This window comes from Oncorhynchus keta, chromosome 26, assembly GCF_023373465.1.
Source record: "Oncorhynchus keta strain PuntledgeMale-10-30-2019 chromosome 26, Oket_V2, whole genome shotgun sequence".
Classification (NCBI taxonomy): Eukaryota; Metazoa; Chordata; class Actinopteri; order Salmoniformes; family Salmonidae; genus Oncorhynchus; species Oncorhynchus keta.
In genome coordinates this window covers 3314981-3331414 of record NC_068446.1, presented here as the reverse complement: position 1 = coordinate 3331414, position 16434 = coordinate 3314981, and the positions used below count along the sequence as shown (strand labels likewise).

At 41.1% G+C, this 16434-nt stretch overlaps 2 protein-coding genes and 1 long non-coding RNA gene across 4 annotated transcripts in view; 2 read left to right on the top strand and 1 right to left on the bottom strand.

The window, feature by feature from the left end:
• Positions 1 to 588: 588 nt before the first annotated feature.
• LOC118358834 (sterol carrier protein 2-like) lies at positions 589 to 9655 on the top strand. The gene is made up of 5 exons (XM_035736767.2): positions 589 to 743; positions 1891 to 1990; positions 4402 to 4531; positions 4705 to 4784; positions 8110 to 9655. Exons 1-5 carry the CDS (start codon positions 700 to 702, stop codon positions 8203 to 8205), a joined length of 450 nt encoding a protein of 149 aa, XP_035592660.1. The 5' UTR covers positions 589 to 699; the 3' UTR covers positions 8206 to 9655.
• Positions 1984 to 2781, bottom strand: LOC127911978 (uncharacterized). Its single transcript, XR_008079928.1, has 3 exons — positions 2278 to 2781; positions 2181 to 2245; positions 1984 to 2130 (listed from the first exon to the last, which is right to left on the bottom strand). It is a non-coding gene; the product is annotated as an uncharacterized LOC127911978 (long non-coding RNA).
• Positions 9656 to 14772: 5117 nt separating the features above from the next.
• LOC118358612 (podocan-like) overlaps positions 14773 to 16434 on the top strand; it is a 33876-nt gene continuing 32214 nt past the window's right edge. For both annotated transcript variants that reach the window (XM_052480056.1, XM_052480057.1), the window contains exons 1-2: positions 14773 to 14905; positions 15296 to 15341. The gene's annotated coding sequence lies outside the window, so the exon portion shown is untranslated. The remainder of the gene's footprint in view (positions 14906 to 15295; positions 15342 to 16434) is intronic.

Below are 16434 nucleotides of genomic sequence, written 5' to 3'. Positions count from 1 at the left end.
ATGACATTTACATTTTAGTAATTTAGCACACACTTTTATCCAGAGCGACTTACAAGAGCAATTAGGGTTAAGTGGCTCACTCAAGGGTACCTCGACATATTTTTTTACCTAGTCGGCTTGAGGATTCGATCCAGCGACCTTTCGGGTACTGGCCCAACACTCTTAACCGCTCGGCTACCTGCCACCCTTTATGGGGAAGGGAGGATATTCTTATGACTTGCCAGTAGTAAGATTTGAGTTCAATATCCAAGAAGACAAGGCTGTAGCTTTCAAATGATTTGTCACTTTCTATTTTATGATGAATATTTTACTTTATTTTTTAATTTGGGGGGTGTACCCCCATACTCACCAGGCCTTGTACATGACCCAAAACAACCGCTCAGAGTTTAACAGGTTTTAAAGTGGTAGAAAAATGTATTTTCTAACTCAAAATATGTCACTAAACCTCGACTTATGACGAGGTTGATAATACTCATCAACACACGAACAGAGATGTTAGTTATTTGGTCAGATAGGCTTGAGAGCAAATTCGGCAGTTTTTTTTAGAGAGAAAGTAGTAGAACTCTGCATTGAAGATCAACTCATCGCCTTCTCGGCTATTGACATGTAGGGTCTTGCAGAGAAACATAATAAGGAATTCCGGTTACAAAGTTTATTCACAACACAGCAAGCATAAGAGCTGCATCGGCCTGTTTGAAAATGGTTGTTTCAAATGTCAAAATGCGCGAATCACAGGTTGTAAGGTGAGAAATACTTCAAATGAGTAACATTATCTCAGCCATTTAATTGCCACTCGTTTCCTCGCGTTATTCATCCGGAACGGGTCAACCTTGTGAAATGCAAGTGTGGAGCTATGCTAGCTGCTGGCTAGCTCATTGGCTAGCTCTTTGAAAACAATGACAACTGCTGTGCTAACACATGACTTGTGCAATAATAACAAGATAACAACCTGACAAGTATTATATTATAATCCTATGGAAGCCCATCTTTATTTATCCATATACTTGCTAGCTATTAAATTTAGCCACTGCTATTACTTTCACACCACATTCATAATATTGGGTTTAGATGTAGGTCAACTTTAGTCTAATTATGTAATCAAAGAGCCAACCCCTTTCTATAACTTGCATCAAATATGTCTTCTGCTCTCTGCATTTGGACTGCTCTCTCACAGTGGATGTCAGTCAATGATACCATCATGTTGTGACTTAGCTTGTTAAAAAAAACGCAATAGTTCGCAGGAAGCCAGAAGTTAAATCCAATTACATTCTAATTTATTCTGTTGGTTGTCTGTATGCTTGAACCCTTGTGCAGTAGGGCATTTGAGAAAAACAGAATGGAATGTATAATTAAACTGAATTTCCAAACGTGTGTCTGTTGGAGACTCATTCAGTTCCTCTCTGCTTACCTCGTGTCAAAATAAAAGTCTTGCTTTTTTTTGTGCAGGTATGGTGCACGTGCAGGACTTTTATTTTAATATGAAGTAAGCAGAGAGGAAGTGAGTCTACAACATACCTATTTGTTTTGTTTTTCCTGCACAAGGACCTATCCTACGGACAATCTGAATAGTAAATTGAATTAGATTTAACTCCTGGCCTTTGGAGGACTATTCTGGGTTTTTTGCAAGCTAATATCTTGCAACGTTAGTGTGTAAATACTAGTGTTGCTAAAAGTAGCTACTTGTGACTGTGGCAAGAGCCTTATGTAATGAGGACTCTTGTCTATTTAGCCTGGGTGATCTACCCCCATGCTATCTCTTTTCTCCTGCTGAATAATCCTCATTGGCTTGTTATAGTTGCAGCCTATCTCACAGGCTCTGTATATCATGCCCTCTGTCCATTATGTGTCTCTCTCTCGTTCTCCCCCTCGCTCTCTCTTTCTCTCTCTCAGCTCCCAGAGAATCCAGGCAGTTAACACCAATGCAGAGAGCAGCTTGGAGAGGTTCAAGGCCTATGCAGTCTTCCAGGAGATAAAAAAGAAGCTGGAGGAGGTATCTTCATTACTGTGTGTTATCTGTTTCAGTTATCAATTATTGCTTCATCCTCTAAAGTAGGCTAAAATGGCATAAAAGGAAACAATGGCTATTTGAATATGTCCTGCTTATGCTGCAAACCTGCTTATGCTGCAAACCTGCTTATGCTGCAAACCTGCTTATGCTGCAAACCTGTTATGCTGCAAACCTGTTATGCTGCAAACCTGTTATGCTGCAAATCCTGTTATGCTGCAAACCTGTTATGCTGCAAACCTGTTATGCTGCAAACCTGTTATGCTGCAAACCTGTTATGCTGCAAATCCTGTTTTCACACCAACATGTTTAGACCTCTTTTCTGTTCATTTTCACTGAAAATGTGTATATTGTGACCTCTGATCCATCTCCTCCACACTACAGCCATATGAGTGTTATTGATCTCGATCATACATGAAGGAGACAACCTATTTCCATTTCTCTTTCCACTTCGACTGCAGCACACATGGATCCCTTCCCGGAAACGGGCTTTTCCTCCATGTCATACAATGATAAAGTTATGTTGTTTGAAACCAATCAGATAAATGGTCCTGCACTCTATAAAGTTATGTTGTTTGAACCAATCAGATAAATGGTCCTGCACTCTATAAAGTTATGTTGTTTGAACCAATCAGATAAATGGTCCTGCACTCTATAAAGTTATGTTGTTTGAACCAATCAGATAAATGGTCCTGCACTCTATAAAGTTATGTTGTTTGAACCAATCAGATAAATGGTCCTGCACTCTATAAAGTTATGTTGTTTGAACCAATCAGATAAATGTTGTTTGAACCCAGATAAATGGTCCTGCACTCTATAAAGTTATGTTGTTTGAACCAATCAGATAAATGGTCCTGCACTCTATAAAGTTATGTTGTTTGAACCAATCAGATAAATGGTCCTGCACTCTATAAAGTTATGTTGTTTGAACCAATCAGATAAATGGTCCTGCACTCTATAAAGTTGTGTGTTTATTGGCAGCTGCTTTGCTCCTTCTGACCTCATCACTACTATAAACATCACAAGCTAGATGATGGCAGATCTCTCTCCCCCTCACTTGCTCTCTCTCTCTCGCCATCTCTATCTCTCGCCTTAACACAGCCTAGCCATCAGTGAAGAGCAGTGCTGTTGTGTCCAAAATACACAACTAGACTTCTATTACACAGACAGAAATAAACGGAACTAAACTAACTCTTTTGACTCTGGATGTGTAACATTCATCTCTTGTAGGGATGCACGATATATCAGTTAATATATCGGAATCGGTCGATATTAGCTAAAAATGCCAACATCGGTATCAGCCCAACGTCTAGTTTACAACGCCCCATTGTGCAAACCCGATGTCAAAGCTGACGTGCATACCTATATAACGTAGGTACATGACGTAATGACGCCATGTAAAATCTGAGCTTTATGTGCAACACGGCATTCTTAAACTAGCCCCACAATGTCTGCTGTGTGGATCGAGCAGTCATTTCAAAGAGTAACAACATTTCAGCGAGACGACTCCAAGGCGAAATCCATGAAAGCCAAGATAATGTAATTCATTGCCATTGACAATCAACCGTTCTCTGTCGCGGGTGATGTTGGCTTTCACCGACTGGTCGAGCACCGGTACATGCTACCAAGTGCGCTATCGTTCAGATGGTTCCCTATCGGCGTTACACAGTAATAGCATCACTGCTGTTAGCTTCACGACACACATACTATGGAATGCCGTTTGGGTCTTTGCGTGTTAAAAAAAAAGATGTACAAAAAAAGTCTGCAAACACCGGCCACGAACGATGTGTTTACAATACCGCAACTCCCAATCACGACCGGATGTGATACAGCCTGGATTCGAACCAGGGACTGTAGTGACGTCTCTTGCACTGAAATGCAGGGCCTTAGGCCACTGCATCCGTGTGTGTGTGTTAACTATTTAATTGTACTAGAATGCTTAAAAGGCCGCAAACATTTTCAATATCTGTTATCGGTATCTGTTTTTTTTTTTTTGCCAGGTAAATATCGGAAATCGGAATCGGACAAAAATGTCATATCGGTGCATCACTAATCTCTTGTCCTGCTTTGGATTTTACAAGTCTGTCTGGGAGCAGTGCTGGCTATCTGGTTCCCATTAGGATCTCTTTTTTGGTGTAATGGTATTCTACTACTATGTATCTGATAATCAGTGTGTGTTTTCAGTGAATTCTTTGCAGTTCTTTTAATGATTTTACAAAGCCCATGGATCAAAGAATGGTTTAACTAAATATTAAATGTCTTGTTAGGGATACATTTTTTTTTTGTTGCTGTTTCCTAGCATCAGTCCTCCCCCCCCCCCATATTTGGACATGACATTATGATATAGTACTGATTTATCAATCTTATGACTTATACTGCCTTGTATCTCTGTGTAGGATGGGGAGTCATTTGTGAAGAAGATTGGGGGGGTGTTTGCCTTCAAGGTCAAGGATGGTCCGGATGGTGAAGAGGCGACCTGGATAGTGGACGTGAAGAATGGCAAGGGTTGCGTTCACAATGACACAGGTAAGAACAGCAAGGGCCACAACAACAGGTCAGAATGAGAGGTTTCGTCCACGTTGACAGTAAGAATGTAAAAAGCTAGTCGTATTTTCACAGGCTGTATTGTGATTGTTGTGGTCTCTCTGTATTTCTCCCGTTCTTGCTCGCCTCTTCCTCTCCTCCTTCTCCCCTTCTAGCAAAGAAAGCGGACTGCACCATCGCCATGTTGGATGCAGACCTGCTGTCCTTGATGACGGGGAAAATGAACCCACAGACAGTAAGTATTACCTGGCCTTGGTGTGGCGTGATTAGACTCAACAAACTCTTTTCCCCCCATAGTTGTTAGTAGCAGACTTCTGCTGTTATTACTTTAGGGAGTTGATATGCTGTATTTTAGTCAGTCTCTTTGTTTAAGTTTGCGAACTTGAACACTCTTCTTAGACTTATGGGTGTGAGGGAGGCTGTCTATATTCTAATTGGTCCATTTCAATATTTAGGTTTTACACAATGGAGTGGGCTGTACTCCTGCTCTTCATGACCTCTCATTTGACTTAATTTCTTTAGTCAGTCAGCCAGCCAACAAGCCAGCCAGTCAGACATACTGGCTAACAGTACGCTAGCTAACAAGCTTCAACACTGAGTTTTTACATTTAAATTATTATACAAAATTCTTGCCACCAACAGAATGTTATATACATACTGTACAGATCCTTTCGGAATAGTATTCAGGCTTTTTCCACATTTTGTTATGTTTCAGCCATGTTCTAAAAATTATTTTAAAAAAAGTTTTTACCCAGCAATCTACACACAATTACCCAATACCCCAAAGTGAAAACTTTAAAAAACTGATACCTTATTTACATAAGTATTCAGACTTGAAATTGAGCTCAGGTGAATCCTGTTTCCATTAAGCATCCTTGAGATGTTTCTACAACTTGATTGAGTCCACCTGTGGTAAATTCAGTTGTTTAGACATGTTTTGGAAAGGGACACACATCAATATAAGTACGTGTCAGAGCAAAAACCAAGCCAAGAGGTTGAAGAAATTGTCTGTAGAGCTCCGAGACAGGAATTTGTCGAGGCACAGATCTGGGGAAGTGTACCAAAACATCTTTGGAGAGACTTGAAAATGGCTGTGCAGCGATGCTCCCCATCCAACTTGACAGAGCTTGAGAGGATCTGCAGAGAAGAATGAGAGAAACTCCCCAAATACAGGTGTGCCAAGCTTGTAGCGTCGTACCCAAGAAGACTCGAGGCTGTAATCGCTGCCAAAGGTGCTTCAACAAAGCACTGCGTAAAGGGTCTGAATACTTACGTAAAAATTTCATTAAAAAAAAAAAAACATTTGCAAAAATGTCTACAAACCTGTTTTTGCTGTGTCATTATGGGGTATTGTGTATATTTGGGGCGGCAGGGTAGCCTAGTGGTTAGAGCATGGACTAGTAACCGAAAGGTTGCAAGTTCGAATCCCGAGCTGACAAGGTACAAATCTGTCGTTCTGCCCCTGAACAGGCAGTTAACCCACTGTTCCTAGGCCGTCATTGAAAATAAGAATTTGTTCTTAACTGACTTGCCTGGTTAAATAAAGGTAAAATAAAATAAAAATAGATTGATGAGGGGGAAAAACTATGTAATCAATTTTCGAATAAGGCTGTAATGTAACAAAACGTGGAAAGGTTAAGGGGTCTGAATACTTTCCGAAGGCTAAGTATACAAAACATTAAGAACACCTGCTCTTTCCATGACAGACTGACAAGGTGAAAGCTATGATCCCTTATTGATGTCACTTTTTTTCTATTGTGTTATTGACTGTACGCTTGTTTCTTCCATGTGTAACTCTGTACTGTTGTTTGTGTCGCACTGCTTTGTTTTATCTTGGCCAGGACGCAGTTGTAAATGAGAACTTGTTCTAAACTAGTTTACCAGGTTAAATAAAGGTGAAAAAAAAAAACTTGTTACATTTATTTCAATCAGTGTAGATGAGTTAAATATGTTATTTTCAAGCCTCGAGACAATTGAGACAAGGATTGTGTACGTGTGCCATTCAGAGGGTGAATGAGCAAGACAAAAGATTTAAGTGCCTTTGAACAGGGTGTGGTAGTAGGTGTCAGGTGCACCGGTTTGTGTCAAGAACTTCATTCAACACTAGGGTTTTTCACACTCAACAGTTTCCCTGTGTATCAAGTGGTCCACCACCCGAAGGACATTCAGCCGACATGACATTTTTTAAAAGTATTTGGCATAATTTTCTTGATAAAACACTTCACTTGTTGATTAACTTCATCAACACAGTCTAGACTTTTGCTATGTGGCACAGTCTTTACTAGCCAGATCCCAACACTGGCCTCTTGATAGGTGATCCCTTTAGAAAAGAGCCCATTAACCTTATTGTTTCTTAAGTAGAACACGTTCTGGAAAATGAAAGAACGGGTTCAATATGAGGTCAACGTCTGTGTCAATGTCTGTGTTATTTTACTTTTAATTTGCTCTGTTTGTAGGTATGTCTGATTTTTAATGGACTTTTGTATACTAAATTGTAGTATAGGAACTCGGCTGTGAATTTGTAAGGTTTGTTCAGGACTCTCCAACCCTGTTCCTGGAGAGGTTTTCACTCCAACCCTAATCTAGCGTACCTGATTTTTTAATAATTAGCTGGTTGATAAACTGCACCAGGTTAGTTACAACTGGGGTTGGAGCAAAAAAATCGAAGAGGGTTTGGGATCTTCACAGTGCAATGATGTCATACTTGTTTACCTTAGATCCGACTGTACTATTATCTATCGTTCAAAAGGTTGACTATGGTCCATTTCTTCTCTAGTTTTCCCCCGTTTTATATAATTGTGCTTTTGTAATGGAGGATATGGAACTACGATCTCACCAAGGAAACCTCCAGGGCTTCTGCTACGATGTCTATCGTTGTTGCTTAAGCCGGGTGTACACTACACGAGTACATTGAGTACATCAGACAACGTGTTCACACCTGTAGCTCTGAGAAGGCCTGCATGCTTAGTGCTTCATTCTCTTATTGAGCTGTAGCCTATATTGGGCAATACAGCGGGGAGAGATTTGTCCATGAAGGCTGCCTGTTTAGTTAATCTGGTTTCACTTTTCCCAGTGGTTTTTCACACGCTGGGTGCAGTGCCAAAACCGTTAGGGTCACTGTGTCAGTGCTGCCTGCCACACAAGGCACATGATATGCAGATCCTGCTGCTGCCCCACTCTCCACACTGACGTTAATTTCTCATTTCTCATTTATTTTTAACTCTTTAAACCAGACAGGAACACACACTACCGGAGTATAGTGCAGGTCAGGAATCATTTCAAAATGGTTTGTTTTCCGACCCACTCCAGAAGAGTATTTCCTCATTGTGTTGTCTGCAGTGTGATTTACTTTCCACTGCTCAAAATGGAGGCTGCACTTTGACGAACAACTGTTTGGAGAGATTAATTGTGTGTGCAACATATGTGTTTGTGTGTTTAATAAAAAATGGTCTTGTGCTATGCCCTCCCAAAAAGCATCTGTGAAATTAGTCTTGCTTGCTCTCTCTCTCTCTCTCTGTGTGTTTTGATTCTAATGACTGACTCTCTATTCTGATCCTTAGGCGTTCTTCCAGGGCAAGCTGAAGATCACAGGGAATATGGGAATGGCCATGAAGCTCCAGAGTTTGCAGTTGCAGCCAGGCAAAGCCAAGCTGTGAGGTAGAACCTGGGGCTACAGTCAGAGGTTACCTCCCTAGCACTATTCTAGTGTCAGATCTTCATATCCTAGCCTGAACCACTAGGGGTTACAACAACAAAACTGGTCCCAGACCTGCACTAAGGGGTAACTTCTACCATTTCTCTAGCTCAACAGCAGCCACCCCCATCCAACTCTAGTAATTTGAGGAGAGGAAGGATGAGGATGTGAGGAGAGAATGATGAGATGGAATAATGGATGAAGAGAGAGACTTTTCTCCCTTTCGCTCTCTCTGACCCCTCTTGTCTTTTTCTAATATATTAATGACCAGAACACACTAGACTAGAAAGATATATATTGCCTCCAGGACCCTGAAGGTCCTCTATGATAGATTTTCTGCCATTTTAGAATTTTGTTTAAAAAAAAAAAATAATAATAATATTACTCCTCTGGCACCAAATGACACATCTGTACAACACTTGATACATGGCATCTATGGACCAAGCTCTCACATGTTTTTCCAGGACAAACAACATGGCGGCTACTGATCAATAAACATTCATAAACAACATAACAACTTGGTACACATGTTCTAAACACTGTCGAGACTCTCAACATCTATGCACATTCACATCGACCAAACAATGGCGCTATAACGGGCACATGTTTATCTCCCTTGATCCTTTTTTAACTCCGACCGATGAGTCCAGCTAGCTAAGTTATAAAGTGTGATTCAGTTTGGCCACATGGTGGCATTGTTGGACAGAATCATTAATGCAAGCTCATTGACTCATAGAACCCATATTGTTTGAGAGAAAGGTTCTTGGAAAATATCACATTTAAAAGCCTATTGCGTGATCTGTTTGATTTTGAGCTCTGATAATTGGCAAGCTTGGTAAGGAGTACAGAAGTAGCTCGTCCTAGGGCAGTTTATCCAATTTGTCCTGATGGTGGAAAAGTGGGCCCACAACTTGATCCCCGGCATTGCATCTTCCAGTTCTATTTTTATATTAATTCAGTTTGATTTATTATGACTCAGAGAAGATCTGTTTGCATGAAAATTATGTCATGAATTTAATCATGCCCCTCTCATCTGGCAATGTATGATCCCCCATTAAGTTTAATGTGGTAATGGATATGTTATCGCTCGTGACGTTTGGGACAGCATAATTCATGTATTGTACTGTCTCAGAGCTGCGCTATAGTCATTTCTCCTTATGCAGCCTTTATGAGATATAAAACACTAAAGTGCCTCTCTGGTGTGTATCCCCTGTTACTTTATGAACAAGTGTAAAACTATTGATAAGCTCTCATCTGATTCATAAAAATCTGAAATACACCTGAATGAATGTTACTGTGTTACTGTCAGCCATGTTGTTCTGACTGTGACCGCCTGAATGACTCATGATGCTAAAGTGATTTATCCTAAATAAACTCTCTGTTACTTGCTAATAAATGCTGTTTAAAAATTGTATTCTCCCTCTTTAAAAATGGTTTACTCGTAGATAGGCATGAAGGATAGGAGGTAGACTCATAGATGGTGGGAAATGCAGAGGTGAAAGTTGCAGATCCCAGTTACTGGAGGCCATACATAGTCTGGAGTCTGCAGCTCAACCACTAACCATTCTTTTTTTTTTATTTAACCAGGTAGGCAAGTTGAGAACAAGTTCTCATTTACAACCGTGACCTGGCCAAGATAAGGCAAAGCAGTTCGACACATACAACAACACAGAGTTACACATGGAGTAAAACAAACATACAATCAATAATACAGTAGAAAAATAAGTCTATATACAATGTGAGCAAATGAGGTGAGATAAGGGAGGTAAAGGCAAAAAAGAGCCCATGGTGGCGAAGTAAATACAATATAGCAAGTAAAACACTGGAATGGTTGATTTGCAGTGGAAGAATGTGCAAAGTATAGAGATCGAAAGACGGGTGCAAAGGAGAAAAATATATGAATACAGTATGGGGATGAGGTAGTTGTTTGGGCTAATTTATAGATGGGCTATGTACAGGTGCAGTAATCTGTGAGCTGCTCTGACAGCTGGTGCTTAAAGCTAGTGAGGGAGATAAGTGTTTCCAGTTTCAGAGATTTTTGTAGTTCGTTCCAGTCATTGGCAGCAGAGAACTGGAAGGAGAGGTGGCCGAAGGAAGAATTGGTTTTGGGGGTGACCAGAGAGCTATACCTGCTGGAGCGCGTGCTACAGTTGCGTGCTACTATGGTGACCAGCGAGCTAAGGGGGACTTTACCTAGCAGGGTCTTGTAGATGACCTGGAGCCAGTGAGTTTGTCGACGAGTATGAAGCGAGGGCCAGCCAACGCGAGCATACAGGTAGTATATGGGTAGTATATGGGGCTTTGGTGACAAAACGGATGGCACTGTGATAGACTGCATCCAATTTATTGAGTAGGTTATTGGAGGCTATTTTGTAAATGACATTGCCGAAGGCGAGGATTGGTAGGATGGTCAGTTTTACAAGGGTATGTTTGGCAGCAAGAGTGAAGGATGCTCTTTTGCGAAATAGGAAGAAGCCAATTCTAGATTCAACTTTGGATTGGAGATGATTGATGTACACACTACTGTTCAAAAGTTTGGGGTCACATAGAAATGTCCTTGTTATTGAAATAAAAGCACATTTTTTGTCCTTTAAAATAACATCAAATTGATCAGAAATACAGTGTAGACACTGTTAATGTTGTAAATTAATGTTGTAAATTACTATTGTAGCTGGAAACAGCAGGTTTTTTATGGAATATCTACATAGGAGTACAGAGGCCCATTATCAGTAATCATCACTCCTGTGTTCCAATGTCACGTTGTGTTAGCTAATCCAAGTTTATCATTTTAAAAGGCTAATTGATCATTAGAAAACAATTTTGCAATTACGTTAGCAGATCTGAAAACTGTTGTGCTGATTAAAGCAATAAAACGGTCCTTTAGACTAGTTGAGTATCTTGAGCATCAGCATTTGCGGGTTCGATTACAGGCTAGAAATAAAGACCTTTCTTCTGGAACTCATCAGTCTGTTCTTGTTCTGAGAACGGAAGGCTATTCCATGTGAGAAATTGTGAAGAAACTGAAGATTTCGTACAACTCTGTGATCAGATTAAGCAGAAGCTAAACTACAGGACTGTTTTGCTAGCAGACTGGAATATGTTCCGGGATTCTTCCGATGGCATTGAGGAGTACACTGCATCAGTCACTGGCTTCATCAATAACTGAATCGATGATGTCGTCACCACAGTGACTGTACGTACATACCCCAACCAGAAGCCATGGATTACAGGCAACATCCGCACTGAGCTAAAGGGTAGAGCTGTCACTCTTAAGGAGCAGGACTCTAACCCGGAAGCTGATAAGAAATCCCGCGATGCCCTCCGACAAAGCATCAATACAGGACTAAGATCGGATCATACTACACCGGCTCCGACGCTCGTCGGAAGTGGCAGGGCTTGCAAACTATTACAGACCACAAAGGGAAGCACAGCCACGAGCTGCCCAGTGACACGAGCCTACCAGACGAGCTAAATTACTTCTATGCTTGCTTCGAGGCAAGTAACATTGAAATATTCATGAGAGCATCAGTTGTTCTGGATGACTGTTTGATCGCGCTCTCCGCAGCCAATGCGAGAAAGACCGTGAAACAGGTCAACATTCACAAGGCCGTAGGGCCAGACGGATTACCAGGGCGTGTACTCTGAGCATGTGCTGACCAACTGGCAAGTGTCTTCACTGACATTTTTCAACCTCTCTCTGTCCGAGTCTGTTATACCAACATGTTTCAAGCAGACCACCATAGTCCCTGTGCTCAAGAACACTAAAGTAACCTGCCTAAATGACTACTGGTCCGTAGCACTCACGTCTATAGCCATGAAGTGTTTTGAAAGGCTGGTCATGGCTCACATCAACACCATTATCCCAGAAACCCTAGACCCACTTCGATTTGCATACCGCCCCAACAGATCCACAGCAGACTCTATTCTATTGCACTCCACAGTGCCCTTTCCCACCTGGACAAAAGGAACACCTATATGAGAATGCTATTAATTGACTCGAGCTCAGCGTTCAACACCATAGTGCCCTCAAAGCTCATCACTAATCTAAGGACCCTGGGACTAAACACCTCCCTCTGCAAACTGGATCCTGGACTTCCTGACGGGCCACCCCCAGGTGGTAAGGGTAGGTAACAACACATCCGCCACATCAGCGTCCACATCACCAACAAACTAACATGGTCCAAATACACCAAGACAGTAGTGAAGAGGGCACGACAAAACCTATTCCCCCTCAGAAGACTGAAAATATTTGGCATGGGTCATCAGATCCTCAAAAGATTCTACTGCTGCACCATCAAGAGCATCCTTATGGGTTGCATCACTGCCTGGTACGGCAACTGCTCGGCCTACGACCGTAAGGCACTACACTACAGAGAGTAGTGCGTATGGCCCAGTACATCACTGGGGCCAAGCTTCCTGCCATCCAGGACCTTTAAACCAGGCAGTGTCAGAGGAAGGCCCTAAAAATTGTCAAAGACTCCAGCCACCCTAGTCATAGACTGATCTCTCTGCTACCGCACGGCAAGCGTTACCAGAGCCCAAGTCTAGGTCCAAGAGGCTTCTAAGCAGCTTCTACCCCCAAGCCATAAGACTCCTGAACATCTATGCAAATGGCCACCCAGACTATTCGCCCTGCTACTCTCTGTTAATTATCTATGCATCTGTCTTTTCTTCACGCAAATGATGGGGATTTGGGCCCATTCCCGAGAAACCAGTTTATCCTTCGCGGATACAGTCTTTAGCCATGGTATATTGGTATTATACCACAAACCCTGAGGTATCTTATTGCTATTATAAGCTGGTTACCAACGTAATTATTATATTGTTAAAATTCCATAGGTCATATTATTGTGTTAATTCACAAGTTGAATCAAGTATGCTAGCTCTGGAAAATCTGGGGTTTACAAACCACTGATTTAGGTATCAGTTCTCAATTGACATAAGACATATGTGAGTCTTTCACATGACACCATATTTGGCCATGGTCATAGTTCATATCTAATAGAATAACACAACAGATGACATAAACTGGAATGTTACTCTCACTCACGGTTAAAAAAAATAAACTACCCAAAATATTAATACGTGCTGCTGCCCCAACATTTTAACTATCACTAAAGGCCATGATACACTGTTTTTTTTTCTGGCCATATTGCGGAGCAATAGTTTCTGCAACTAGTTTACATTTGAAAAATAGCAACGTTTTATTATCTGGCGTATCTTGATCGGCAGTGCCACATAGTGGGACATTTTTAGGAATCCTCCAAACAGAGGCCAGATATTGGTCATGTGATCAGCTCTTCCAAAATATTTAGGGAAAAATGGCGATCGTTTTTGAGCTCAAGCGAGAAAAAATTAACTCCAATGTTGGAGTAAAATGTTGGCCGTTCATGTCTCATATGTGGCTTATTTTATCATGATACATTAATACATACATACCATGTTCAGTTTCAAGTTGATATATGAAGTCTATTATTCATGTCCATGTTGCTCATTGCGCATCCAGTGTCTCATACCCCACTCCAATGCCAGCTAAATTGCTTGGCAATATTGTCCCCAAAAATTACCAATGTATCCTGGCCCTAAAAGAGCAAATAACCCTTTTGTGAACTGCAAACAACCATTGAAGGGCTCAAAGGGGTTATTTGAGTCATTATGGTTCCACATAGAACCATCATCTTTCCCAAAGAACCCTTGAGGAACCCTCTTTCTTTAGTGTGCACTGTATCGTTTAAAAAAAATATCCAGATCTATCATCATTTGTGATACAAAGAAATGTCTACCGAAAGAAGATAGCATAGCATCTGATGGTAGGTATAGGCTGCGTGAATGTGTGTGCTATTATGACATATCCTGTCTGTCGCCATTTTTTGGAAGACTCTTGTTTCCTGTCTATATGGAATGTCACCTTCAAAACAAATATCATTTTAAGACGAGCTGGAATTATATTGAGTTCTCTCTAAATACTTTAATGCTAATGCTGATAAGTTTATAAGCTCATATGATATTGGTTCCCCATTGGTGGTCAGTTGCAATTTAGGCCTTTGAGGGAACAAATTGCTAATACCACATTGGTACTGCCATCCCTGACTCACTGGTTCATGATATCTCTCTCTTTGTACTTGGCTCAAAGAAAAACAGAATGTATGATTCAGCATCAGCCAAGATACGACATCCAAGATACTTTCGGTCCAAGATACAGTCTCACTGTGATACTAATCCATGTTGATTCATGAGCAATATGAAAGTTATTCTTGTTGAATCATCGGAAATAAATAAAAACGTCCCCTTTTCTTTCTTTCTTTCTTTCTTTCTTTCTTTCTTTCTTTCTTCAGAACAAACTAATTGCAACATGAAATGGCCTCATTATTATATGGGGATTGGAAAAGACCTGTCTCAGACCATGAAAAAAATAAAAGTTTAAAAAGCAAAGAATTTTGTGCTTTTGGCTGTCCTTCAGCCCAGTTTTTTCTCTTCTATCTTTTCTTCTCCCCTTCTTTCACTGAACTTTCCCTCTGTCACTCCCACTCTCCTATTACATCTGGTAGGGATCTGTGATCTGGAGTGACTGTGGCTCCTCTCTATCCTGCTATGTGATTGTCTCTGGTTCGACTGGACACCAGACTACCTTTGTCACTGCTAACCTCCCTCCGTCAGAGAAGGTAAAGAATGCATGTATTGTATAGATATGCTGTAATTATGTAGGCATCTATATTAGATATGCTCATTATGTGCTATGTATTATGGACTGGCTGTGAATGAATTGGTAACGTGTCACCAATCATATAACGTTACATTAGAAAAGGATTGTCTGTATATGGACTGAGTGGTAGTCTGCAAATAAGTGAATAATAGTAAGCTGTACAAGTGTACAGCTGTTCAGATGTGTATGACCTTTTACAGACTCACCTACAACTTTGATAAAAATATATATTTTTATTTTAATTTTATTTTTTAGCTTTAACGAGTCCTTTAGGTAGGTGTGAGAACATGATGTCTGTTTATGAGTAGATTTATGCATGTGGGGTTGAATATGCTCCCTTTTGTTACAGTCGTGGTGTCTGGTACGTGTGTGGGGATATACTCAGGATCACATGTGTAGGTTTGCATGGTTTTTAATTGTATTTATTTTATCTGACGTGAACATAGACACCCGGCTGGTGTTCAGACACACACACACTGTGAGGCTCCAGGGTCTGGCACACACACACACACACACACACACACACACACACACACACACACACACACACACACACACACACACACACACACACACACACACACACACACACACACACACACACACACACACACACACACACACACACACACACACACACTGTGAGGCTCCAGGGTCTGGCACACACAGGCTCTTGGCTGGTGGTGTGGTAGCGACACACACACACACACACACACACACACACACACACACACACACACACACACACACACACACACACACAGTGCCTGTTTGGAACTTTTTACTGGCTGGCCATAGGATCAAAACACTTCTCTACTGGGACACTTTCTGCCTGCTGGGAGAATAATATCACCATTACAATGCCTTTATTGTTAAAAAAACAACAACATACAGTGGGGCAAAACAAGTATTTAGTCAGCCACCAATTGTGCAAGTTCTCCCACTTAAAAAGATAAGAGAGGCCTGTAATTTTCATCATAGGTACACTTCAACTATGACAGACAAAATTAGAAAAATAAATCCAGAAAATCACATTGTAGGATTTTTAATGAATTTATTTGCAAATTATGGTGGAAAATAAGTATTTGGTCAATAACAAAAGTTTATCTCAATACTTTTATATACCCTTTGTTGGAAATGACAGAGGTCAAATGTTTTCTGTAAGTCTTCACAAGGTTTTCACACACTGTTTCTGGTATTTTGGCCCATTCCTCCATGCAGATCTCCTTTAGAGCAGTGGCGTTTTGGGTCTGTTGCTGGGCAACACAGACTTTCAACTCCCTCCAAAGATTTTCTATGGGGTTGTGACCTGGAGACTGGCTAGGCCACTCCAGGACCTTCAAATGCTTCTTACGAAGCCACTCCTTCATTGCCCGGGCGGTGTGTTTGGGATCATTGTCATGCTGAAAGACCCAGCCACGTTTCATCTTCAATGCCCTTGCTGATGGTAGGCTTTGTTACTTTGGTCCCAGCTCTCTGCAGGTCATC